This window comes from Malaclemys terrapin, chromosome 6, assembly GCF_027887155.1.
Source record: "Malaclemys terrapin pileata isolate rMalTer1 chromosome 6, rMalTer1.hap1, whole genome shotgun sequence".
Taxonomy (NCBI): Eukaryota; Metazoa; Chordata; order Testudines; family Emydidae; genus Malaclemys; species Malaclemys terrapin.
Window position 1 is genome coordinate 110,170,358 of NC_071510.1, and position 27,946 is coordinate 110,198,303.

Genomic DNA, 27,946 nt, shown 5'->3' on the forward strand with positions numbered 1-27,946 from the left:
TTCTGTAATACAGTACTCCTTCCTAGGCAGTCATGTCCCATTTTCTTTGTGTGCAACTGATTGTTCCTTCCCCAAGTGGAGTACTTTGCATTAGTCCTTATTGAATTTCATCCTACTTACTTCAAGCCATTTCTCCGGTTTGTCCAGATCATTTTGAATTTTAATCCTATCCTCCAAAGCACTTGCGACCCCTCCAACCTTGGTATTATCCACGAACTTTGTATGTGTACTCTCTATGCCATTATCTAAAACATCAATGAAGATACTGAACAGAACCAGAGCCAGGATTGATCCCTGCGGGACTCCACTTGATATATCCTTCCAGCTCGACAGTGAACCACTATAGGTAACTACTCTCTGGGAACGGTTTTCCAAGCAGTTATGCACCCACCTTATAGTAGCTCCATCTAGACCAGTCTCTCTCAAACTGGGGCCGCTGCTTGTGTAGGGAAAGCCCCTGGCGGGCCGGGCCGGTTTGTTTACCTGCCGCGTCCGCAGGTCCGGCTGATTGTGGCTCCCAGTGGCTTTGGGTTTGCTGTTCCGGGCCAATGGGAGCTGCTGGAAGTGGCGCGGGCCGAGGGATGTACTGGCTGCTGCTTCCAGCAGCTCCCATTGGCCTGCAGCAGTGAACCGCAGCCAGCGGGAGCCACGATCGGCCGGACCTGCGGACGTGGCAGGTAAACAAACCAGCCCGGCCCACCAGGGGCTTTCCCTACACAAGCGGCGGCCTCAGTTTGAGACACACTGATCTAGACTATATTTCCCTAGTTTATTTATGAGGAGGTCATACAGGACAGGATCATAAGCTTTACGAAAGGCAAGATGTCCCACATCTACAGCTTCCCCCTATCCAGCAGGCTTGTTACCCTGTCAAAGGAAGCTATCAGGTTGATCTGATATGATTTGTTCCTGACAAATCCATGCTGACTGTTACTTTGGGACACTCCCAAAATAAATGCATTTTTGGAGGCTTCTAGGCTTTTCTTGGTGCCATCGTCAGCATTTAACATGCACTGATGCAAGTGCAGCTAACATTTTATTAAGATCTAGTGTTTCAAGTTAATAATAGCCATAAGGATTTAATTCTATTCTAGTTCAGTATCTTGTAGAAACAAGCAAAGCTTAACAGTAATGTGGTGGCATAGAGACAAAACAGATTTAGGACAGGGCAGTGCTGCCATTTATACATCACAACTCATATGCAATTTTTTTTCAACAGCAGCAGCAGTTTCTTTAAGTTACCAACCTTGGACTAGTGGAAAGTTTGGTATATGAATTAACCTTTAATGAAACTTAAAGACTCCCCCCTTTTTGAGGGCTTTAGATGGTCAACATCCAAATCGGAAAGAAATATTTAGCTTTGGGAAGTTGCACAGAAACAAGAGCTAATAGATGAAGACTATAATGAATCATTTTGGAGATGGTGCTAGATCAGTGGTTCTCAAACTTCTGTACTGGTGACCCCATTCACGTAGCAAGCCTCTGAGTGCGCGCCCCCCCCCCCCCTTATAAATTGAAATCACTTTTTTATATATTTAGCACCATTATAAATGCTGGAGACAAAGTGGGGTTTGGGCTGGAAGCTGACAGCTTGCAACCCCCCAGGTAATAACCTCATGACAACCCTGACGGGTCCCGACCCCCAGTTTGAGAACCCCTGTGCTAGACAGAGTAAGCATTTAATTACAAACATGTTTGCCAAACGTTTGATCTAGCATAACTAGGAGCAAAGGAGCCTATGCCAAAAGGTGGATTTGCCCAACGAAGCTCATTTACATACATTTGTTTATCAAAAGGACTGTCTTAAAGGAAATGAAAATCCTGCATGTCTTTAAAGCCCTGAAGCATCAGCCTCAAACTGTAAAATACATTGCTGGGAGAGTTCCTCTAACTTGCAAAGGGAGTTTTGGCAGGAATAAGTGGTACCGAGGCATCATCATGGCCCTCTTCACCCAAATTTCACCAGGAAAAGGTCCCAATTAAGTGGTGAGTTAATCGAGAGCTGGAATATCTAGTCCCCTTCTCCATTTCATCCTAAATTGGCGACTGTACAACCCCTTTGGCAACATGTACATCCTAGTAGTCAATATCCACTTTGTCTGGTTTAGTATTAAGTTATTTTTGTTTTGTCCCTTGTGACTAATGAGAATAAATGATTCCTTTCCTCTTTACAAGTGCCTCACTTCACACTTGTAGACAGTGATGTCTCTGGATGGAGCATGGCTACATTTCTTAATAAAGCTCATTTTCAAAAAAAGTTTTTGTAATTAGTTGCTCTTCTCTCATTTGTTTAAAAACACAGTGTCCAAAACTGAATGTCGTGTTCCTATATAGATTTAATCAGTATCAAGTGGAATGATTTATTTTCCTGTTCTCGAGGATCCATTAATGAAAAAAGGACAAAGACAAAGATCTTAACAGGAATAGGAGATTGGGGCGAAGAAAGGAACATCTTAAGGGGAAAAAATAATGCACTAGGCCAACCAAATCTGTAATGCAAAACAGAATACTTCATAATGTTACACTCTAAAGCACATGCCATCATAATGAAGTGTTTAATCCCCTCATGCAATTTGTTACATAATTTAATCCATTATGTTCTTCTGATTCATCACCTTCAGCCTAATTATGTAAACTACTTAGTACATCAGTATAAATCAATAAATGATGCATCCAAATAGTCTGAATCTCTCAGACCTGCTGCTAGAATGCAACTAATGCACAACGTGGAATTGGAGCATAGCTGTGATCACCTATTGTCCAAAGACACATTCCAGCTGGCTCTGTCGGCCTTTTCGCTGATACACCCAGGCAGAGTTTATCCTCATTAAGGAACATAAAACCCTCATTTCCATTAAGTTAAAGGGGAAGTGAAAAGTTAGTAGATATGAGGGACATGAAGGATCAGAAAAGAAAATTTTAAACTGCCCCTTTCCCCAAAATGGAGAGCTGCTGTTTCAACAGCCATTTCAGGTCTCCTCCCACTTTTAATGCACTTTCTAATGGGTGAGCTAAAATGGGCCCTATCTAATAATCCAGATTTTCTTCCTCGCTCTGCTAAATTTTAAGCAGACAGAGCAAGTCAAAAATGGCTGCTGAGGCACAAACTAGTGCTGTAAGGGCAGCCAGGATTCTGGGGTCTACTTAGAGTTGAAAACGTACCGGGCTGTAAACCTTACAGAATGTAAAGCACTGAATACGATGGCTGTGAAAAAGCAGGCTTTAAAGAAATCTTAAAAGAAAGCCAGAAAAAATGCACATACTGAATACAATATTAAAGAACAACCCTCCCCCCTTTTCCCTCTTGTTTTCACTTATTCCACTACGAGATATTTTCCATGCTAAAAGACTATATTGCATATATCCCACATTTTTAAAAAGGCTTTTTAAAACAGTTTTAAAATTACGTAAAACACGAACTAATGAGCCATAGTCCAAGAACAATAAGCCACAAGGTACACTATTAATGACACGGTGCACTTCTCCAGATCAGCCTCTCAGTTTCTTCATTTGTCAGAGCTGCTATCCCTTGGGTCAGCACTGAGACAACTTGAGTGTGTCTGCTAAATTCCTCACTACATTTAAAGGGGAATGAGGATTGAAAGCAGGGTCTTGCACGAGGCATAACTGGAGCCATATAAATGGACTTGCCTTTGTTCCGACCCACTCATTTTCACTGACACGACTGAACGAGTATTTTAAATCAAGGGCTCGGTAAGTGAGCACACTGAACTAGTGAGAACACAGATCTTTAAATCACCAGTCTAGGTTTGTTCCATTAATTTAAGATCACATAGCTGTTTCAGTGTTAGTGTAGGATAGCAAGTGTCTTCCTGGTTACTAAACGTGACAGCTTGCAGAGTATCCCTCCAGGGCTGGGGAAGAAAACTGTCAGAACCCAATTCATACTATCATATTGTATTTGAAATCTACAAAAACCCTCAGTAGAATCAGGCTGTTGAACCAGAACCAGATCGAGATGGTATTTTATTTGAACCAGAACTAAACCTGAACCATAACTTTGTTCTATCTACTGAACCTGAACCAAAAAAAAATTGGGTTACCGCTTAAAACAAAAGGTTCAGCAATTTTTAAGCTTCAATTTTTTTTAATAAACTACAGTGATCTTATTTTCATTATAAAGTAACAAATGGGAATGTGATTGCTACCAGGAAGGCCTGTCTCTGTATAATGAGAAGAGAATGAGACTAGAAGGCGGTCAACCCACAAGAGTAGGGAGGGAGAGGGAAACCTCAAGGAGCTGCCTATCTACCATGAAGCCCAGGAATTAGATGAACAATATCTGAGGCACACCCGTTCCCACCAGCCCCCAGGGAGAGAAGAGGTGGAATGATCCCTGGGCCAAGAAGTTAATAACTCTTCAAGCCCAAGGGAAAAGGTAATGGCTCCCCAACCCTTCTCCCTCTTAGACAGGCCTCCTCTCACCATCCCCAATCCCTGGGGCAGCTCCTCCCTCCAGTTGCCCCAAACTCAAATGTATCCTTGCTCCACAGAGGTCCAGTATAACACAGCAAATATTAGATGTTATTTTAGTTTGCTAAAACAAATTGTTCATAAAAATAACTGTTTATTTGACAATACAGAAACACTAGGAAAATACTCGTGCAAAGTTTAAAAAAAAAAAACCCTATCAAAAATCAAAATAGTTTCAATGTTAAGTTTCAGCTCTCTTTTTTGAGATTACATCCACTGAGATTGAAATTTGATTTGAACCAGTTCAAAGCGGTAACCGAACTGGTTTTTGTTGTTGTTTTGGTGGCTTGAACTGGAACTGAACCCGAACACACTGAATGCAACTGAACCTGAACAAAACCAAAATAAATATCCGTTTGACTCCCTGAGTAGAAGAGAGGTTATACTGGATACAGTGGAGTTGATTCTAAAAAGGAAACTGGCTCTAAAAATGTAGTTTTATTTAATTTACAATTGGGTAAAAAATAGGACATTAGACATATCTAATGAAAATACCTGTTGAAGTACTTCAGTTGTATCTTTTGAATTATCTCAAATTATTTGTTTCAAAAGAAAAGTGTGCATGAAAGTTCAAGTAAAACCCATATTAAAATGCGGAAAATGCCCATTTGAAGAAACTGGAACACACAGACTTCGATGGTAAGAAAGTCTCAAGTCATCATGAGTCACTGCCATCATTTAATTTCCTCATATGCAGAACAGAAATAGAATAGATGCAGCAAACTGAAACAGACCAAGTGGGAAGCACAGCATGACTCCATAAATACAGCCTAGGGTAGTACTGTAGAACTTGATAGAAACGGTTTTGTGCTGCCTCTCCCAAGACAGGATGATTTCCCTTCCCCCCCCCTCCCCCCTGCAATCTTTAAAAGCCTTTTTTCTCATGGGATGCCAAGCAGTGAGCTATTTCCTCATTTATTCATGAAATCAGTTTTCTATATGATATCAAATGGAAGGGTTGGAGGGACAGGGTTCCCTGTGAGTGTAATCCCCTGTGCTCCTGTTAGCAAATTAGGAAGTTTTCACAAGAGGGGGAGAGGGGAATACATTTAAAATTTTATTAAAAAAATGTTTAAAAATAGATGATACAGAGTGTTGAAACTTCATTTATTAGTCCTTGGGGGTAACATACAGAACATAGGGGGATGTTATTATTTTGATATTGGATAGCGCATAACACATTCAGTCTGCAATATCCCCAATTGGGGGGGGGGGGGGGAGATGGGAAATAGGTGGATGAATCAAGGTACACTCAGCAAGCAGTGAGGCTACTACATTCATTTTTCTATTGAAACTGCAACTGGGATGAAGAGCTCTTCTGCACAGGCACCGTTCTCAATGCCAACCACAATGGGAAGCCCAGTGCTTTAGGTTCTGTAAGGCTTAAATCCCTGTTGCAATATTTTCAATTCAAAGCCAACCATTAAAGCAACTACCATTTCAGTTTGGCAGTGTAACTAAACCAAACCTGCATGGGGGAAAGTAGTCCCAAAGGTTTAATGAAATATCATTCTGCTTGTTTGGAGCTTGCACCGTGGAATCTGGACATTCCAATGTGCCAGTAGTCCCCTTTCCGAGGGAGCTGCCAAACAGCCCAGCAATCTAGACCCATGTCACCAAATGGCCTGAAATTCTGAATAGACATTTTAAGTACGAACTGTAAATACAGCTCTGGAACAGAAAACAATTGTTTAACATGTAATGCTTTAGGGTCTATTTTCAAGCTGATCCTTATTTGTTTTGTAGTTGCGGCTACCAAGGCCAATTTGCAAATGAAAAGGTCTCGGGTCTTCCTCATCCCTTGAAGACATTGAAAAAAAGTTTTAAAAGTGGACAGACTTACGCAGTTTTGCCCTCACTATCCTGTTTGGTGGCACTGGCTCCCTTTTTGCCCAGCAGCGAAGCCACTTTCTCCGGATCTCCATTCTCCACAGCTTGCAGCAGCCGGTCGTCATTCTTATTCCACTCGTTGGTCTGCAGTAAAAGAAATATTTAAGAGAAATAAATGCCAGCCGTATTTCCATGCTGCGCTGAATGACTATGCATACATTTGCCACCTATCACAGTTAAAATAAAAGCCAAGCAAAAACCCACACACCGAGGAGCTGGCACTTGAGAAAGATGCCTATGAATAACTTAAAATAGATCATGTGGTGTATGATTTCAAGGACTAGCAGTAGCTCAAGTCAGATCAGACAGATTTCTTTAAACTAGTGAGATAAGAAGGAGAGCACTGCAATTTTTTAGCTCAATCCCTGTCGGTCAATCTACAGCACAACACTTAAAGGAGAGTGCTAGTGTAGAAAAGTTGCTCTTTAAAGCAGTACTGCAGAACTAAATCCATTTGGCCCCTCATTAAGGTTAAATGAGGTTTATACGTGAACTCTTCACTTCTCTAGTTCATTGTTTTTGTTTTAGAGCTGTGCTAGAGCTGCCAGGAACTACCTTTTTAATCACATGATACATGAGTAAACTACCTGGGATGCATACCCTTCGCTGATTCAGCAAACAAAAAAAAACCTTCCACATACCACCATGTGCCTGTAGAAATCTTTTCAAGTGAAGTGTTTTCTGCAGCTCCCAGTAGCACAGCAGACCAATAGTCAAAGAAATCTCCCTTTGCAGATTATCACCACATGTATTGCATTTTTATTCCCCTGCCACATGTAAGCCTCTAACCCAGACCGGTATTCTAGCCCTACCTTGAAGTGAATTCCAAACACTGCTGCAGACAAGAGAAGACCACCAAGTATTTTAATCTTTACCTGGGATGCATACCCTTCGCTGATTCAGCAAACAAAAAAAAACCTTCCACATACCACCATGTGCCTGTAGAAATCTTTTCAAGTGAAGTGTTTTCTGCAGCTCCCAGTAGCACAGCAGACCAATAGTCAAAGAAATCTCCCTTTGCAGATTATCACCACATGTATTGCATTTTTATTCCCCTGCCACATGTAAGCCTCTAACCCAGACCGGTATTCTAGCCCTACCTTGAAGTGAATTCCAAACACTGCTGCAGACAAGAGAAGACCACCAAGTATTTTAATCTTTACCAAATAATCCATGTAGTCCCCCTTCTGTGGAGGGGGTCTTTTCTCTGATTAGTGACAGAAGATTGCACATTCTGGATCATTTTAGGGCACAAGGACCACTTAAAAAACAAAACACTGAGTACCAGGGCCTCATTCCCTCTACCTGAACTATAGATCCAGTTGGCCAATGGGGAGGACAGTGGGAAAACACACCTGTTTGATTACCTCCAAAATCTCTTCTGCATCCCTTCTAACCAGGAAGAACACTAAACTATAATCCCAGCAAGAGAATTCTGTTTGCACAGAAGTCAAAGCCATATTTTTTACTAACATTACACATCCAGTGAGGCGGCTCTTTAAATAGACTATGGTTGTTCCCAACAACAGTCAGTTCTTCAACACGAATGCTCTCAGGAGGTACTACATCAGAACCGGATCGGTGCCTTTTTGATAGGTGCTGAATCCATATTAGTGGGTCACTTTGAAAACCTACAGCCTATGAAAATCTTAGGCATGGAACTCTCCACAGTGACAGACAGGCAGTCATGGAGCCTAGTTTTCCCAACGGAACAGAAATATTGATGTTTCTCTCTTTACACATGTGCAAAATGAGTCAGGATTCTCACTAATCTAAATTAGGTGCATGTGAGACATAAAAGAACAACTAAACACATCCTGAAAAATGGAACGGGTGGAAAACTGGTGAGACAGATCATGAGCCTGCACACATGCATACTTCAGTCAAAGTTTTCAAAAAATACAGTTCAAGTAATTTCTTAAGGGAAGCGAAGAATCAGGTCTGAAGAGGACTTACAAGTTACCGGGAGTTGGAAAACCCCAAGCAGAGTGAGCAATTTGTATGGGCAAGCAGACAGACAGTATGTGAAGGGACTGAGTCTGGAACGAGGGGAGACAGGAACAGCAGCGGTGTCAAAGGGAAGTGGCAAACAGAAAAAGGAGGAAAATGCACTGGGAGCCTGTGGAGTGCAAGTGAGATGGCTAGTCCAGCATATTAAGAATATAATATAATAAGAGGTGGGGCAGGGGCAGGGCCTAATGGACTAGACAAGCTGTCTGAGGGATGAAGTTCAGCATGTATGATTCTTTGCTGAGAGTAGTTGGGAAGAATGTTTGTTAAAAGTGGCAACGTATTTTGTATGAATAGTTACTTTAAAGAGTTCCTTTACAGCTATGTTGATAGACCGTTAATGTAGATCATCATCATTGTTACTAACCACATAAGGAATAGTTACAGGTGTTTAGATTTTATTAAAACCCCTCTTCGCATTAGTTTTTAAAAAGTTAATACATTGACTTTTAATAGCATACAATATTACTCTTCTTTTTGTCATTTTTGACTATACTTTTGTATTGTTGTATGAAAAGGTTTCAATGATGCAGCCCTCGGGCCAATGTACTAGTCCTCATGTGGCCCTCGTGGTGATTTGAGTTTGAGATCACTGTTTTACCGTGTGTATTTGACCGCAATTTGTGTTCAGCTAGTTTACTGGGTTAACTTACTCTTGTGGATTTTTTTACACAACAGGGAGGAAAAAAAATATTATTTAGAATTGGAAAGTGTGATGGTAAAGTTACAAAAGCTGGCATTGGAACTCCAAGGCAGAAGCAACACCTGCAAGTACACTTCATTAATTTTTTTGAAATGGAGTAGATTTTAAAATTGACAGTGCCCCTTTCAACTTGGAAACATGAAACACTAACCTACATTTCCACAAAAGGAAGATAAAAGCATCTAATCTTTACGCATGTTTCATGTCCTGAAATGACCAGTTCTAGTTCTCAAATATTGGAGATTAAGCTACAGAAAAAACATTAAGATTAAGACTGTTACTGAAAATCCTTGGCAGCATGAACCTTGATATAACTACAGTCCTGCTCCATAGTTTAGAATATAATCAAATCCTGCAGAATCAGTTAAAGAGGGGATTTAAATATTAACCTATAGCAAGTAACTAAAATTGAAACGTTATTTGATTATATGCCAACGATTAGTTTGGCAGTGTTGTGTCATATGCATGTCACCACGCTAGAACCCCAACACCATACACAGTTTATCCTATTCCTGATTTCAGTTATTTAATTTCTCCCTAGTGTGGTGGTGACACTATGATCACTGTATGCAAGAGGCACTGATCCCATGTTCATAGTCACATCCATTATTAAAATTTCAGAACTGATTTCAATATAGGTGGGTCCTAAAATTATGTGCTGATATTTATCTAGTGTGAAAGATGTGCATGAAGACCTTAAACTGGTAAAGCACGAAGTGTTTTGAATCCAGCTCTTATTGTGTACAATGGTTCCGAGCTTATTTTGACAATAAAACATTGTGCAGTACAGCGTTACTCTTTTAAAGGCGAGGGGCAATATTTTATCTTGTAATACTCAGTTTTCAACCATTTTTTTCATAACACAATGTATGCACATATATTCTAAAACTGAGATTGGAGAAGGACTGCATTGTTCACCTGATGGCTCCTATTAACACGTGCAACTGCTAATATGATTCTACCCTACCTAGAAATTAAACAGTCTTGAACTTGGACAAGTTAATTAATACACTCTCTCTCAGGGAGAATACTTGTTCATGTCAGATTAACAAAGATAGCAAGACTACAAGGTTACTGACATACTGACTATTTAAAAAAGAAAAGGTAATTTTTCCTTTTTTGAGGGGAAGGAAGTAGATGGTGGAGGTACAGTAGCAAGCTCTATATTTGGAGATAGTAGAACGAGCACAGTGAAAACAGCTTCTCAAACTAATTAATGCTTCCTCTTCTCATCCCTGAAACTATTCCTATTTCCTGAGTCATGGAGAGTGGGCCACCACACTAATCAGCTTGAATTAATTCTGCCAATTATATGCTTTTAGATTTTTAAAAATGAAACTATAACCATATTTTTGACACGTATCTAAGATCACTTAATTTTTCTGGAAAACAAAAACAAGAGCAATTTTTTTTTTTATAAAAATATATACATTAATTTTCACCAAGCAGTTTCAGAACACATTAACTAATAGTGTTCTACTTATGAAGGGACAGATGGTAACCTTATAATATGCTACAGTTGTTACCTAAAACAGAAACTAGACACTTATAAAGTATACTTTACACAATTTGGTACTATTATTTCATTTAATTTTTTCCTCAACACTGTATGTAAAATCACTAATGCTTAAGAACAAACAGAAAATGACCATGAAAATCCTCAAGACCGCTAGCTTAAGAATGAACTCCACCCCACAATCCATCTCTTTCCTCAGTCAACCCACCGCCTCATGTAAAGCCTGGGAGAAGAGAAGTCCGGCAGCATACCCTGAAGGTCACCATACATGGGATCTGGCAGACTAATGGGTGAGTGAGGCAGATAATTCTGAAGTAAAGGCCCTCAGTGTAAAACACTGCTGCTAGCCGACTTGCATTGAAGCCTGTGGACTGTAAGAGCTGAGTACTTTTATATAGCCAGGATCCAGTCATCAGCTGGTACCCAAGGCAGATCATGAAATACAGTTCTCTGAACGGAGGCCAAGACATTTTCCACGAGGTACAATTTCTGACTCTCTTGAAGGCTTAGCCTGTGGGGCATTGCAGTAACCCAATCAACGGCCACGGCTTACCTGAAAGGAAATAGAAAGCACCTTTGATAACGGTCACTGCCCAGGTATTCAGAAGCAGTCAGGAATCCAATAACTTCTGCAACAAATGGGAGGCAAACCCACCCCCCTCACTCCAGGATGCACAAAGGTTTCTACCTTTCCCCCGCCCTCCCAGCACGGTATTTCACTCACTCCGAGTGCTCTCATTCCTGTCTGGGTTGAGTTTCATCCAGCTAGCCTTCATCTAGACCCAAAATCTCCATTAGATACCAGGCAAGTGATTCCACCACACTAGCAGAAAGGAAGAGATGGTAATATAAGGACGGGTGTCAGCACCCTGCTGAAGTCACAGTATATCTATACTTCCTCATGGACTTCCCTATAAACACTGAACATGAAGGATGGCAAGATGGAATCCTGGGGGAACCCTGTATAAGAGCCTGCAGGACAGAGGAGAAAGGCCTGACCCAATATCCATTAGAGCCAATAGAGAGACTCCCTTTGATTTAAATGTGCTTTGGATCAGGGCTTAATTCTTAATGCCTCAGTTCTCCCAGAAGGAATGGATTGGAGCCACATGTCCACATTCACACTAACAAACAAAAAAACTGTTCTCAAAAAGGGTGGCGGAGCATTGTGCTGGCACAGATTTGTAGTTGCAGGAAGTGTGCAGGTTGAGGAATTTTAGCTACAACTGGTATAAACACGTATGCAGGGGGAAGAGGATGTGATGCTGTAGGATTGAAATATGACAATGAATATCAATATTGCCACTCAGACAATTGCAACAAATATTGTACAAAATATATCATGTAAGGTGTCAATGGAAAATTTATGATTTTCTAAATAAGATCGTCCTGTTTAAATCCATGTATCATCTCTATATCTGAAGTTATGAATATTGGCAATAAATCAGTATCCCAAATGTGTTTGTTCCTGGAGTAACACCCACCAGATAAAAATCTACACTGAAGCCAGACAGCTGTGTGTTGATAGCCCATTAAAGACACTTAACTCTCACAATGGGCCATAGAAGAAACTCATCCTGACCAGTAAGTCTTCCTGTGGAGGCCTTAGCACAGATAGGGCCAATGGCTGCCCCTGTGAGTCAGCAAACCATGTAAGGACATGTGATACGTTCATGTGACCTTGGACTCCATCTTGTGCCAGTAACTTTACACAGACAGGGTTTATAAGGCCTGGTCTACATGAATAACGTAGCTGAAGTTGACGTACTTAGATCTACTCACCACAGTGTCTTCACTGTGATGAGTCGACAGCTGACGCTCCCCCATCGACTCTGCCTGCGCCTCTCACTCCGGTGGAGTACTGGAGTCGACGGGAGAGCGCTGGGCGGTCGATTTATCGCTGCCCGTCGATCCTGCGGGTAACGTAGACAAGCCCTAAGCTTTGTTTGTGACACTAAAATCCCAAGCACACGGCAGAGGATATAAAAGACCCTTGAAACATCTCCATGTTGCCTCTTTCCTGCTCTGAGTCTCTGGACTTGTGGATTTACAACTAAAAGGACCATACTGGACTATGGACTGAGGGGCTTCCAATCTTTTGGAAATTACCAGAGACTTTACAAGCCAGCAGTCTATAACATCACTGCACGAACCTAATATAAGAACATACATCATACACATACAATAATAGCAATTAACCATTTTAACTCTTCTTTTCTTTATTAATAAAACTTTAGATTTTTTAGTTACTAAAGGATTGGCATCAGCGTGATTATTGGGTAAGATCTGAGTTATATATTCACCTGGCTATGTGGCTGATCTCTTGAGATCAGAAGAGCACTTTGTTTGATTAAATTGGTTTTCAATAACCATTCATCATAAAGTCTAGTGTCTGGGCGATGAAATAAGGGCTGGAATGCTTAAGGAGACTGCATTTTTGGACTTCTTGTTAACCAGTGTGGTGAGATAAAAGTTTACTGTTGTTACTAGCTTGGGGTCATCTAATGCTAGAATAACCACCAGTTTGTGGTGAGTCTGCCCTATTTCTCAGTCGTTTGTCCTGAATCTGGCGCACTCAGCTGTGATGGTTCAGATTTTTAATCACCATGTCAATTAAACCTGCTCAGGTGATTGCCTTGGAGCAGTTTTTTGTAGCCCCAGCTGTAGGGTGGAAGGTGCTCAAACAAGCTGGACATTTTGCCTTGCCTCACCTCTTGAAAGCATGAACAATCCCACTCCATTAATTGGTCTCCCAACACCTACATGCTGACTTTCACAAGTCAGCTGAGAACTAGATCCAACATACAGGCCATAGCACTTAAATCCCCTAGTAACTCTAGCCCTTAAGGGATGGACTGAATGAGCCAACTGGCTTTTCCCGGTCTTTAATTTTGGTGCCTTAAATTTAGTGTTTCACATTTGAACACATTCATCTGAAGTAACAGTTGTAATTAAAATGTACAGCATGCTTCTAAATAATACCCTGCTGTTCAGCAATGTCATGGGAAACCTGGAGGGGTTTGTATTTGATTGTGATTTGCAAAAATGGTCCAGTATTGTGAAAGACTTGAAAACTTGTGGCTTTCTACTTAACTACAGTGCTAAGGGATAGCACACCCACCCCAGGGTGTGAGGTGTCCCAGGCTCATTGCCTCCTTCCCCCTGCACCAGAATCGCTCCAATATACCCCCCGCTACCCAGACAGCCCTATTGCCACTCAGGAGCTGCAGCACCCTCTAACCCACAAGCAGCCCCAGCACAATCTACCCCTCCAGGAGTTCCCTGCACCCATGAGCCCCAATACCCAACTGCACTTCTGCCTCCACTTACGCTTTCAGTAGTGCCAACAGCACCAGCTCCCACTAGGGTGACCCCCGTCCCTAATTGGGCAGGGCAGTCATGAAATGCAGGTTCAAGTCCCGGTCCCAGGCTGAATGACAGTATTTGTCCCAGAGTCCCTGCAGCATCACGCTGCGCCTGCCTGAGGCCCAGGGAGCCCAGGCTGTTGTGGGAAGCCCCGGAGTACCAGACTCTCCCACCTGCCGTGGGCAGCATGCCCAAGGGGGCGGGGATATGGGCCTGGGACTGCTCTTGGGCCCCCTGCCCAGGGCAGGTGGAGGGTTCAGGGCTCCCCACAGCAGCCTGGGCTCCCTGGGTAGCTCTTAACACTGCACAGCTCCAGCTTTTGGCCTGGCCAGGGGGCGGATCCTCAGGGGGAAGAGGATGAGCAGGGGGGCAGGGCCACAGAGAAGAGTGGCGCTCCTGCATGTGTTCCATTTTTGCATTTTGAAAAGGTAAACCCTAGTTCACCTAGTTCCCACCTACCCAACTACCCTTCCAGCCCCCCTCAAACACTCACCTACCAAGTTTTGGGCAGCTCCATGACCTATCACAACCACTGCTCAAGGTAAGGTATGTTGACCATAAGCTTAAATTTATGCTTATATGCAAGTTATGTGAAAATATACAAGTTAGCACATTAAGTTATTTGAATGAGCTCTCTAGGAGGTTAAAGCCTGTTGACAGGTCAGGGTCTGTGGGAAAGCTTGCCCTGCTGCTGTGCAGTAGTGCTGTTAATCCAACACCTTTCTGCAGCAATCTATGTACAGGAATTTTTTTAAGTGATGTTTATGGCCAAAAGCAAATTTGTGAATATGCAGATTAGCTCATTGAATAATTTGAAAGGCCCATCTCATGAAGCGGCACATAAAAAAACTTAGCAATGAGAGTGTATAAAGTCAACTTAAGTTTGCAGGATGAGAGCCTGAAAAAGTCTGTGCATGAATTTTGGTGCAAGAACAAATCACTCTCTTCAGGCAGTGTGCCAACCAGCTACCAACAGCTTCTTTTTAAACAAACTTAACATTTTGTTCCGTGACAACGGTTTGTATACCTCTGAATGCCTGAGCAGATCAAGTGTGCATTTCAGCTTAATGAAACAGATTCAACCTTCTATCTAGGCTTTTCTCAGACTATTTTTTAAATTTCTAATTCATTTTTCTTTTAGACACACTTCTAACATAATATTATAGTAAAACTGAACTAGATACTAAAAACATGCCAGGAGACAAAATAACATGTACATGAAGCCTATAAAGTCTAGGTTTTGGGTAAAAGGGAAAGTTTTAAAGTTTTGTCTAAAAATTCTAATTCTTCTATTTAAGATTTTATAGTCTTGTTATGCTGAGGGTTGAGCAATCACACCGCCTCACTGAAGCTGTTGGGCATGATAGCTGCCTTGCATTCAGGCTAAATGATGGAACAATTACATGCCACTTTGTTTAGCAATAGTTGAAACAATGGAAAACCACTGCCCGAGGATCAGACCGCATGTGGGCAGTGGCTGAACCATATAGTCCAAGGGGTTTCCCAGGAGTCTGATAACTAGTGCTGGGGTGGGGGACTAATTTGATTGCAGCTGTGTCTGTGAGAGAGAAGCAAGGGAACCACCACAGAAGCACACAGAGAAGGCAGCAAGGAAGCCACAGAGACGACTGGAGCGTGAGCCTGAGAAAATCTAAGAGAGCTTTTGGGTAAAGTGCTGCCTTGAAAGAGGCTTGAAACTGACTAAAGAAACTGCCTCCTGCTGTTTGATTCCAACTATGTTCAGGGAAATGAGGCTGTACTTTTATACAACTACATTCAACACAAAACCTCTGGAACCCAGATTATTCCCACCCCGGTTATCCAGAACTCTCAAAAAGAAAAAAACCCACTGTTAATGCACTCAAAATCATTAAGCACTTAAGCCTCCAGGATTTGAGTGCTGCAGCTTCTTTCCTGCAGAGCTTGCACATTGCAGACCTTTGACCCCAGTAGCATCTGTTTAGCTTAAACCTTAACTATCCAAATGAAACCGTGTCCCTTCTCACCCATTTTCACCTTCCATTTATCTTCAGATGAGAGGTTGTGCTGTCACACTGTCTTTCTAATGTTCCAAGTTAGGTATTTAAGAATCTGACAAATCCACAAAAAGAAAAAAAAAAATCAAAGTTATGGCTGAAATTCCATCCCTGGATCAAAAATCCTCACATTTAGGTTACAGCTGGGTTTGCTCACCAAGTGGCCAAATTCTGTCCCCAGTTCTGCCCATTCAACTTCATGAGTATAGTAGAACCTCAGAACTATAAATACCAGAGTTATGAACTGACCATCAGTCAACCACAAACCTCATTTGGAACCGGAAGTTCACCATCAGGCAGCAGCAGAGACAAGAACAAAAAAAAGCAAATAGAGTACTGTGTTAAATGTAAACTATTAAAAAGGAAAATAAAGGGAAAACAGCATTTTTCTTCTGCATAGTGAAGTTTCAAAGCTGCATTAAGTCAATGTTTAGCTGTGAACTTTTGAAAGAACAACCATAATATTTAGTTCAGAGTGACGAACATTTCAGAGTTACGAACAACCGCCATTCCCATGGTGTCTGTAATTGTGAGGTTCTACTGCAAGGCTTGAACTGGCCTTCAAAACCCAAAGCAAAGTGTTTTGCAATACCTTCAATACTCAGCACAGGAAAGGTGTAGCTTGCAACTATGCATATCCATTAGCCAAAAAGACGACTCAGAAGGAGACCAGCAGTGCAGCTGTTACTAATATGATCCTATAGCAGCTACTGTACTGCTGTCTAGCCTGAGAGGTTACCTCCTCCCTTCCCCCAACTCCTGCACGGTTCCCCTGAGCAAAGCCCATTTGCTCCTATGTTTGTATTACATATCACATTAATAAAAAAAACTTATTATATTTAGTGCTGAGTCACTGAGAAGATATGCTTCATTACTAGGATTGTTTAGATACACAATCTACCAAGTTGATTAACTGCTGAAATAGTTTAGCCAGGAATAATTTGTTAAAGAGTAAATACAAGTTTTAAAATACAAATAAAGTCTTAACATTAAAGTTCCTAGCAAATTGTTCTTTTAAAAGTGTACAGTATAATTACTAGGTAAGAAACTCACTGAGTAAAATGGAAGTCTTCAAAATTCTTAAGCATATCAGCCCTGTCTTTTTGTTGGGCAAAGTCTGATTCCCACAGCCACCCATCAAGCAATGAAGTTAAACCTCAGCTATGTTAAGTTTACTGATGTTCTCATGGAAGAAAAGGGAACAGCCCTTGCGGTAAAGTGATAGTAGTTGTAAGTGTTATAACTTAGTGCTTTACATTTGCAAAGCACTGAACAAACATTAACTAGCTAATCACTATGTTTGCTTGCCAAGGATAAACTAGCTATAGGAGAGGATATAAGTGACCTTGCATTGTTGTATGTCTATTGGAGGCACGTTGTGTTATCTCCACTGAAATCAGAACTGCAGGCAAGCTGAGCAGCAAATTAAAATTCCTGGTATTTTCAAAGTCAATGACTCATCATTTGGAGAGGAAAGGAGTGGAAGGCCTTGTCTACAACAAAGTCAGCTTTTGTTGAAAAAACAGCAGAGGTGTACACACTACAATGCTCCTCCCACCGACAAAACTCTCCTGCTTTGCGGACAAAATAAAACCACCTCAAGGAGAGGTGTAGAGCTTTTTGTGGTAAAGTTAGATCAGTGGTTCCCAAACTGGGGTTCGCAAAATGTTAGAGGAGGTTCTCGGGAAAAAATTCCCTAACAGCGGACAGAGCTATCCCTGGGGACCCCGGGCAGCACGGGGCCAGCAGCACGGACCTCCTGGATTTCCAAGAGCTAAACAGATCAAAGCAAGCATATCTATCACACTGAGGAGATTTAAACTTCAAGACTCCATACAAGAAATGTAAAGGGAGGTGGATATTTTTTGCTGTTTTTAAAATTAAATAGGCAGCTTGTATTGTTTTTAAAATTATTATGAAGAACAAGTTTAAGCTTTGTTGTACCATGCGTTGTTTGCCTGGACTGCGCAAGACATGAATGCTTGTGTAGGAGGAACTCTTTGAGTTGACTTCTTAAATACCTTCATGCTTTTTCACATCTGATACTCCTTGATGAAACATAGGACCCTTGTCTTATAACAGGCTTATTCAAAGTGACACAAGCTATGATAGTGAGATCTTGGAAGAGTGTTGCCATTTTCATAATGTAATAAAAATACTGTAATGATAAATAATAATTAGTGTGTAATAAGTATGTCATAAAAACAAATTTTATATTTCCAAGATCACTGCTTTTATAATTTATACTCAGGTAAAGGAGAAAATCCCTGGAAATATTTATTTTTAGGAGGGGGTTCGTGAGACTTGACATTTGAGTGAAAGGGGTTCACAGGTTGTTAAAGTTTGGGAACCACTGAGTTAGATTGACAAAGTTTCAGTGTAGACACCACACTTGGTTATGTCACTGTAAATGGCCTCCAGGAGGTGTCACACAATGCCCACCCTGACCGCTCTGGTGACCGCTGCCCTGCACCCAGGTATCCCCTCCTCCCCCTTTAAAGGCTGGGAATTTTTTAAATTCCACTTCCTGTTTGCTCGGTTGTGGAGCGCTCACATCGCATCTTCCCAGCTGACCATGGCAACTCTGAGCAGCAAACGCTCTCCCGCTTGGAGCACACCTGAGTTGTTGGATCTGCTGGCACTGTGAGGAGAGGAGGTTGTGCAGCCCCACCTTTGCTCCAGCTGTAGAACTTCAATACCTACAGGCAGTTTTCTCGTGGCATGTTGGATAAGGGCTACAAACGGGACACACCTCAGTGCCGTGCGAAGATCAAGGAGCTGACGCAGGTGTACCAGGGCAGCTCTCATTTTGGTGTCCTTGCACCGCAGTGCTGGGGAGAGCTCTGCACACTGTTCCAGAAAGGTGGCTTTCCGCATCCAAAAGTTCTGCAGCCACTGCTCGTCATGTCGGACCTGCATAATGATGCAATTCCACCACTCAGTGCTCATTTCCTGAGCCCAATGGTGGCAGTCCACCATGTGCAGCTGCTCCAAGAATGTCAAAAGTAAAACTGGTGTTCTTTCCATGGCACACAGCAGGGCAGGCACCATAGATTCCTGTTCAGAGCTCACAATATACTACATGATTAGCCACATTGTGTTCATAACATTGACCACAAGAGTAGAGAGCAGTGCAGGATCCGTCCGTTCAGGCAGAGATGGCGGGCACACAATAAACAAGGGCCATTGAAAAATGGCATGAAACATCGTCGGAAGCCCATGGAATGATGGGACAGAAAAGACTGCATCATGAGATGTTGAGCCCACACCTATGATGCACTGTGATCCACTCCACCTTCCCACAACTCCTAGCTGCAGAAGGTGGGGAGTTGGACAGTGGGATAGCTACCCACAATGCACTGTTCTCACTGTCGATGCTAGAGCACCATCTGTGGATGCACTGCACGGACAGAAAGAGCGTTGGGTGAACATGCACAAGTGATGTAATTATAGCGGTTTCTGATCATCAGCAAGACATAACTCTGTAGTGTAGACATAGCCTTTGAGACTGGCTAGATCAGTGGGTCTCAAACTTTTTTACTGGTGACCCTTTCACACAGTAAGCCTCTGAGTGCAACCCCCCTTATAAATTAAAAACACTTTTTTATATATTTAACACCATTATAAATGCTGGAGGCAAAGTGGGGTTTGGGTTGGAGGCTGACAGCTCGCGACCCCCCATGTAATAACCTCGTGACCCCCTGAGAGGTCCCGACCCCCCAGTTTGAGAACCCCTGTGCTAGATGAATGACTGTGTCACAGCCAACCCAACCACCACTAGATCATGCAGGACTTTATAAGAAAGCCTCGGAAAACAAATGACCATTCCTTTCCTTGAGTGAGAAGTATGATGGAGTAGTTTGTATGAAAGGCAGAGTTTAGAGGGAATGTGTTCATATGGGAAAACATCCTCAAAAGATAAATTATGAATTTGGACCTCTCCCAAAACATTTTTTTTAAACTGAAAATCTTATACTCTATGTTCCATTGAAGTATTTCCGAGTTAAGCCATTTCAAGGAGCTTGTGAACTCTGTGCTGAAAGGTGCTATGTACATTAACTTTACGGCAAGCCAGATCTGGACTGCAACTCTGAGTGACTGTCAACAAAATGGAGTGCAGAGAGATTATCACAACAAATTTATACCAAGGAAATAGTTTGTTATTTACACCTCAACATTTAATGACTACATCAGAAATCCTATCTTCCCAGCTTAACCTGACCATTGTGTTCCCCCCTTTTTTTTTGGTTTGGTGCCGACTACAATGGCTGACATTTAACATTTTCAGTAACAAACTAAACACTTGCCGCAGATGAGGCAACCACTCTATTAAATGCAAATGAGCAACAATTTTTACGGTGGAAATTCAAATCAGGCAAACCAAATAATCTGTGAACATTTTACAAGAAATTTTAATCCATTGTTGTATTCTTTGTTGCTCCTTATACCTATATAAACTCTATACTGCTTATTCCCCTCTCCCATTAAAACTTTACAATAATGATGCTAAAATACATTCAACAGAAGAGGCCAGTTAGAGTGAGACACATTTGTTCACATAAAAAACTAAACTCAGCCCTTTCATTGGGGGAGGAGCAGGGCTTCTTTCATTAACTTTGAACAGAGTTGTACTGACTTGATCTGAGCATGCAATCATCTTAGTGCTAACTGTGCTCTTTCATCTGCTGTTAAGAAATAGGTTACTTAATTTAAAAACTGCAATAGTTGCTCAAAAGAGAGAGATCCTGAAGTAACAAGAATGGAATAAAATGAGGTTTAAATCACCGACCGTAAGCTAGAGTATTGGCAACATGTCAAGCCACCTCCCATTGTTTATCAAATCACACATCACCAATAAAGCGACTGGAGATTTATCTTTGTTTGATAAAGGATGGGGCAGTTTCCACACCACATGCAACTAGTCATTCTCAGTAGTCAGAAAGTGGTTAGACCAAGAATGACCAGTGTATCTGTACAAATGAAATACTATTTATCTTAACATTGAGGTTTTATTATGGGCCTTTAAAGAAAAAAAAATCCCAAACCAACCCCAAATCCTTTTTTAAAAACACTTTCCTTTGAAGTCAGTTTTCCAATGATCTGCCTTTTCTCCCATTTCTAAGGATTTGGAATACAGTATATATGCAGTCAGAACATTGTTTTTCCTTGAAATTAACAGCAGATTGTGATACTATTAATAAAGTGTCTGCTGCTGGATACAAAGATGTCTCTTATTTCTACAGAAATCCCTAGTGATGGTACAACACAGATAAAAAAAACTGATTAATATAAATGTTTTCAAACTGTGCTCCACGGACTACCATGAATCCTTAGGTTTCCCTTGTGGTCCCTAGAATAAACTATTTGTAAGATACATAGTGGGATAGCAAGGGAGGTTTGGAAAGGAGATGGTCTGGCGAAGAGGTTTGCAGAATAAAAAAAAAGAGATGGAGAACTACTGAATTAATGGACTTTAACTATGTATCGGGGATGACACCCATTTGCGAAATGCAGATTTATTAAGGCTAGGATTTCCAGAGAAGCCTAAAGAAATTAGGCACCCTACTTCAATTAAATTACAATGGAATTGAGAGCTTTACTTTCTTAGTCTCCTTTAAAACAAAAGTAAAAAAAAAAAAGGTCAAGCCTTAAAGCCAGATAGGGCCAGCAAATACCACATATGGATAATCCAATCTGACCTTGGATCAAGTAAAGGGCATGTTCTGAAAACTTTCAGCAGCAAGTAGGACACCACTAAATCATTATTTCCATAAGCTATAGCAGGGATCGGCAACCTTTGGCATGCAGCCCGTCAGGGAAATCCGCTGGCGGGCCGGGCCGGTTTATTTACCTACAGCACCCGCAGGTTCGGCCGATCGCAGCTCCCACTGGCCGCGGTTCACCGTTCCAGGCCAATGGGGGCTGTGGGAAGCGGTGGCCAGCACATCTCTCGGCTCACGCCGCTTCCAGCAGACCCCATTGGCCTAGAACGGTGAACCACAGCCAGTAGGAGCTGCGATTTGCCGAACCTGTGGACGCTGCAGGTAAACAAGCCGTCCCAGCCCGCTAGCGGATTTCCCTGACGGGCCACGTGCCAAAGGTTGCCGATCCCTGAGCTATAGGGATACAGGCAGTTATGCAAACACAACTTTTTATACAGTTACTGTGTAAACAGCTATGCAACATGGACCCTGAAAACTTAAATGTGTTAATGTGGCGTCCTGCAACAGCAACACATGCCTTCATAACCATGAGAATTGACTAAGTTCTTTGGGGCAGGTACTAAGGGTGTATCTACACCGCAGTAAAACACTTGGAGCTCCCAAACGTCTACACAGGAATTTTATAGGCCCCAAGTCAGCTGCAGGTGTTTTACTTCAGTGTAGATATACCTTAAGCCCCGGTTTACACTACACAGTTAGGTCAATATAAGACAGCTCATGTCGACCTAATTAGGTCAATGTACACACTACACCTTTGCTCCCACCAATGTAAGTGCCCTACTACACCGCCAAAACTCCACCTCCACAAGAGGCCTAGGGCTTATTTCGATGTGGTTAGGGCGACACAGCATCAACGTAGATACCGCATTATTTACATCGGCTACCGGGTGTCAGCTCCAAGCTAGGCAACCACCCAGGCTCCCCACTCAAAGCCCTGCTGCGCCCCCCTGCTGTGGAAAGTAGGGAAAGCATGAGAAGCAACCGAGAACTAAAAAGGTTAATTTTAAAGACCCATTCAGAATTATTTTTGATTATCTACTATACTGCAGAGTCTGATAGTCTTGTAGTTTTTGGAAGGAATCCAATTTGAGATTTTGATATGAATTTTGAAAACTATTCTGAGCAGGAAAAACATTGTCTATTTATAGCTGAAGAACCTATCAGTTGTTACAGGGTACAGCTCTGTATCCTCAAACTAAGTGACACAGCCAAATAAAACAAACACAAACAAAAGAAACCCAGGCCCTTGTTCCAAGAAATGATTTTGTCTGGAGTCTTTAAGAGCTCAAGACAATCTTGAAGAGCACTTCAAGATCCCAAAAGAAGGCTAAAAGTTTCATTATCTGTCTGACTTTCAGGAGGTTTCTGACAAATGTGTGCACCGTGGATTGACTTTATGATCTAATACTTGTCAGTCGGGGAATGAAATATATTACAACTAAGAGTTTGGCTTGCTGCTGAAAATTTCCTGAGTGAAATGGAGAATAATCCAACTCACAGGCAAATTACATGTAAGATACATTCACAGTAAAACTGGAGAAAACTAGAAAGTCATTCTGCATGTAAAAATCTGATTCTCTGACAGTTTTGAGTGCTTCGATATTTCTCCTCATTGCACTTTCCTATCTTATCTATGCTTAGTTAGAGGGCAGATGAAATGTGGCTACAAAAATAGCTCCTGCTTCCATATAGCCACCACTACTCCCTCCAGAGAAACACGACACAAAGAGTGGCAGCTGTCCAAAGATGGTTGGATCAAAAATTTTAGTATGGTAGGGGCAGAACAAACAAGTCTTGCCTGTATATTTGCCATGTGGCTCATCACTTGTAAAATGATAAAACACACCAGCTCCCTCCCTCAACATAGTACCTATGCACTAGATTGACAAAATCAAATACAGATTCTAAATTTTAAATGGATTTACAGTGCTTTTATAGTAGAACAGCCTTCTCTCGTCCCCCTCCTCATTAAAGGAAGTGGAACTCTTCCCCTAGAGTTGGCACTATAATTAAGGCTAAGATTTTGTCACAGATATTTTTAGTAGAAGTCATGGACAGGTCATGGGCAATAATCAAAAATTCACGGAAGCCTGTGACCTATCCCTGACTTTTACTAAAAATATCCATGACAAAATGGGGAGGAAGGAAGGTCCAGCATCTGCACGGGTTGAGAGCTCTGGGGTCGTGTCCCCCCCCCGCCGCCTACAGCAGCTGGGCGCTCCAATGTGCCTCCTGCCGCAAAGCTGCAGGGTCCCCCCTCAGAGGCTTGCAGCTCTGGGGTCCCCCTACTACCCAGCAGCTGGGAGCTCCAGGCTTCCCCTGGGCTGAAGTGGAAACTGTCTCTGGACATCATGGATTCCGTGACCTCCATGACATAATCATAGCCTTAACTATAATTGCAAATTTACCAGCATATAAAGTGACAAATTCCCTTTTAACATCCAAGTTCCGGTCACCAAGATGGCTCTCTCATTTGCACCCAATCTATTCCTCTAAAGGTAAGGGAGAAAACAACCTGAAATAGACAAAATAAATTCGCTCATTGCACCACCTATCGAAAAAGTACACGGACCGAGTTTGGAATATTAGCAGAGTTTCAGTTTTGAAGTTGAGCATGAGGAACTTACTAGATTTGCCATAAAACCATAATTTTGGGTACATTTATAGCCCCTAATTCTTTTGAAACCCCAAATATTCTGTGATTTGCACAGAGTTGCCTAGAAACCAGCACTCACTCGTTCAGTTCCACACTACCTGCCACATTCCAGGGCGGATGGAATAACATCCTGTTTGAGCAGGAACCAAATGAGTCAATACCTTTCTGAGCACAAAATGCAAGTGCTATTACCCAAGACTTCGGATAATGTGCTACTGGCATTCCCAAAGCTGAAGCCAAAAACTAAGCTTAAAGTGTAATACTGCTTTTTTAATCTGAAAACTAACCATTGAAACCTGCAAGAAAGAGGGGACGCGGCAGGATCTACTCATGAAATGTGGCTAGTTTCCAAGAGTTTCATTTTATTTCCTCATTATATCACTGTAGTGGCTGGGAAGAGTTTTCAGAAGCCATTTGAAATGGATCTGGATCCACCTCTCTTAAAGAGTCCTGAGTAACTTTTACTAGCTGTTATACTAATATCCCTAGAAGGGTCTTAGAGAGCAGAGCAAGTCAGCAGAGCTGAATCACAATTTAGTCAGTTGTCTCCCCACTTCTCCAAGAGCCTGCTGAAGATGTGTTTGCATCCCTTCTCTTATAGGCTCAGAATTTAATGTCAGAAGGAACCATTGTGATAATCTAACCTCCTTCACACTGCAGGCCACAGAACCTCACCCACCCACTTCTGTAGTACCCCCCTAACCTCTGGCTGAGTTATTGAAGTCCTCAATTTAGGATTTATTAAGGGAAGGGTTTGTGGCAGAGTATCATTGCTCTTCAGTGGATTCACAGGCAGTAATTTTTCAGCTGTATACATAACAAGGTGACTGCCCACAGCTTGGGGTTGGGTAAGACTGGTAGAAAAACAAACAAACACTAGAAACTCTAGATCCTTTGGGTATTACTAATTTTCCTTTCTGTAGGCAATTAGACCTATAGTCCCATTTGTCCAGGTGGCTTAACACCCCCACAAACTAAAGACTCCCTTTTGGGAGGGTAGCCACACAACCCTAAATCCCCCTGTGTCAGAGGAGCTAAAGGGGAGAGCGTGCCCTGTCCCTTCCCCCAGGTCCATTTCCTTTCTCATTTGGAGAGGATGCTCCACTGCTCCCCAGAAGCAATTCCCCCTACAGATAGGTTTCCTGTTCACAAGGCACAGATGGCTCCACCATTCATCTGACTAATGGCCCACAGCTGTCACTCTTGCAAGCTATACTTCAAGCAGCCTCTACAAGCCAGCTTTTCCCCCCAGCCCAGTGAAGGGGTTTAACCCTTTCCTGGTTGAGCCCAGAATGAGGTTCATACACCCTACCACAGGATCACAAGCCCTGAATTAGTTTGTCAAAATGCATTTCATAGACACCAGTTATGCACACAGTTTTCTAGAGTGCTAATGTCTATAATACAATTGTCTATTTGGGTACTTTCTCCTACCCTTCATTTTACCACCCATGTCAATTTGCTAGGATTATTCACACAAGAATAGAGAAAAAATGAGGCTGATGCTTGTTCTAACACATTTCTTCCTCTTAAATCCAGAATACATCAGCCTTGCTGTTACATATTAGCATGTCCACAGTTACCAAGCTACTCCTCGGTTATCAGTCACTTGACTAGTGCTGCCGTTGATCCTGCGGATTAGGCACCTAGACCTGGGTCTCCTACATGGTGATATATGGTGTTGCTGCTGCATTAAGAAAACTTCATTACGGTTGCTTGGCCTAAATTCTGACCTACCTTTATCATATCTGTCTGCAGGATACACAGTTTCTATAAACAGAAGGTGCTGATAAAATTTCAAAAACAAAAAACAAACATCAGCTGGCCACTAACAGTTTCACACACCAGAATTTCAACCTGCCACCAAAAATAAATCCGTTGCTAATTAAGAAGCTAGAGTAAACAGATGCCCAGTGCTCCCCCACCTGAAGGGCAAAAAGCTTTGGAAGACAGAGCAGGACCTGAGTTCTAGATATGAGGTCCCATCAATGAAAGTGACCCTACTGCCCACTCACTACAGTTCTATCAACAAGAGCATTTTAGCCACAAGTGTTCTCCAGGGAAGAGGCTGCCAGAGATAGGTTGCTGCCACACTTAAGGCTCAATAGAAATGTTTTCCTAAAAACTCACTTCTCCTTGATGCTCACACATAACAAGAATTAACAACAACTTAGAAAAATATTCCTAATTATTCCTAAATATTCCTCTTTGCCCCAGTGTCTGTCTACTGTATGAATTCTGTTTAGATTGTAAGCTCTCTAGGCAGAAGCTGTGTTTTGGGTCTTCTACAGCTCCAAGTCAGTGAATAAACAGATGCAGGATTTCAACTGCTCCCAGGAACAGATGGGAAATTAGTGACTAGTTTAGTTCCACCCCCTCGAAACATATATTCCCATCACCCAAAACACACACATCGGTGGTGGTGGGGATTTAACAAAAGAGATTTTCAGTTTTCAATCTTAAGGAGTAGAAATTGATCTCTACAAAATAATTCTAGATTATTCAATGACATTTAGTGCAAATTCTTAAAAATATGACGACTCTGTATCTTTGGATTCTCTCTCCATCATATCTGTAACCCAGATTAATTCAGAATCTATCCTTTTGCCTTCTGCAGTAGAGTACTGATGTTTGTATTTCTTAATCTTACAGAATCTGCTGAAAAGGGGATAATTCTTATTGCCAGAGACAGCACAAGGCCTTCAACATTTTACAAGGCCAAAAAAAGTTACTATAAATTTAAGTCTTTTCAAGATGAAAGTATAATCCTTCCAAAACTGGAGACAACAGATGACTCAACCATCTGGCCAAGTCCATTAAAATTCTGTCTTGTAAATATAAATATGATGTAATGTAGTATGATCCCAGGAGAAAGGAAAGGCGTTAGATGTACGTAACCTGCACAAGTGTTCCTTGAATCCATCTGGCTAGCTATTTTGAAAAAGATAATACTCAAATAAGCAGACCGATTTTTTTTTTTTTAAATGTCCAAGAAACATTAAGACTATTCTTGGAAAACAAATGCAATGAAAATAAGGTTGTGAGGGGTTGGGTCACAGAAACTCTCTCTAGATGTGCTGGGATACCACTGAGAACATACCCCTCCCGCCAGAGAAGGCTTCCCTCCACTCCCGTCTTGCTGAGCTGGACTCTCATCAGCTACAGCACAGACCAAGAGGTTGGGCCATGCCCTCCTGCAGTTCACAGACACTAAGATTCCCTTAGCCCAGGGGTCAGTTAACAGGGACTTTCCCAGCACCCAGTATTCAGTCTTTCTGGGAGCCGAAACCCCAAATGAATCCGTTTTACTCTGTATAAAGCTTATACAGGGTAAACTCATAAACTGTCCGCCCTCTATAACACTGATAGAGAGATTTGCATAGCTGTTTCCCCCCCCCCCCCCCAGGTGTTAATTACTTACTCTGGGTCAATTAATAAGCAAAAGTGATTTATTAAGTATAAAAAGTAGAATTTAAATGGTTTCAAGTACACTTCTACCCCAATATAACACGATCCGATATAACACAAATTCGGATATAACGTGGTAAAGCA

The 27,946-nt window shown here is 41.9% G+C and overlaps 1 protein-coding gene across 4 annotated transcripts in view; it reads right to left on the reverse strand.

Moving 5' to 3' along the window:
* RAI14 (retinoic acid induced 14) overlaps positions 1–27,946 on the reverse strand; it is a 130,206-nt gene that overhangs the window by 49,303 nt on the left and 52,957 nt on the right. For 3 of the 4 annotated variants that reach the window (XM_054032257.1, XM_054032259.1, XM_054032258.1), the window contains exon 3: positions 6,338–6,468. In XM_054032257.1, coding sequence (XP_053888232.1) covers positions 6,338–6,468 — 131 coding nt within the window. Of the gene's footprint in view, positions 1–6,337; positions 6,469–6,592; positions 6,826–27,946 lie in introns of those variants that run through there. The other variant, XM_054032260.1, reaches the window with a different exon arrangement.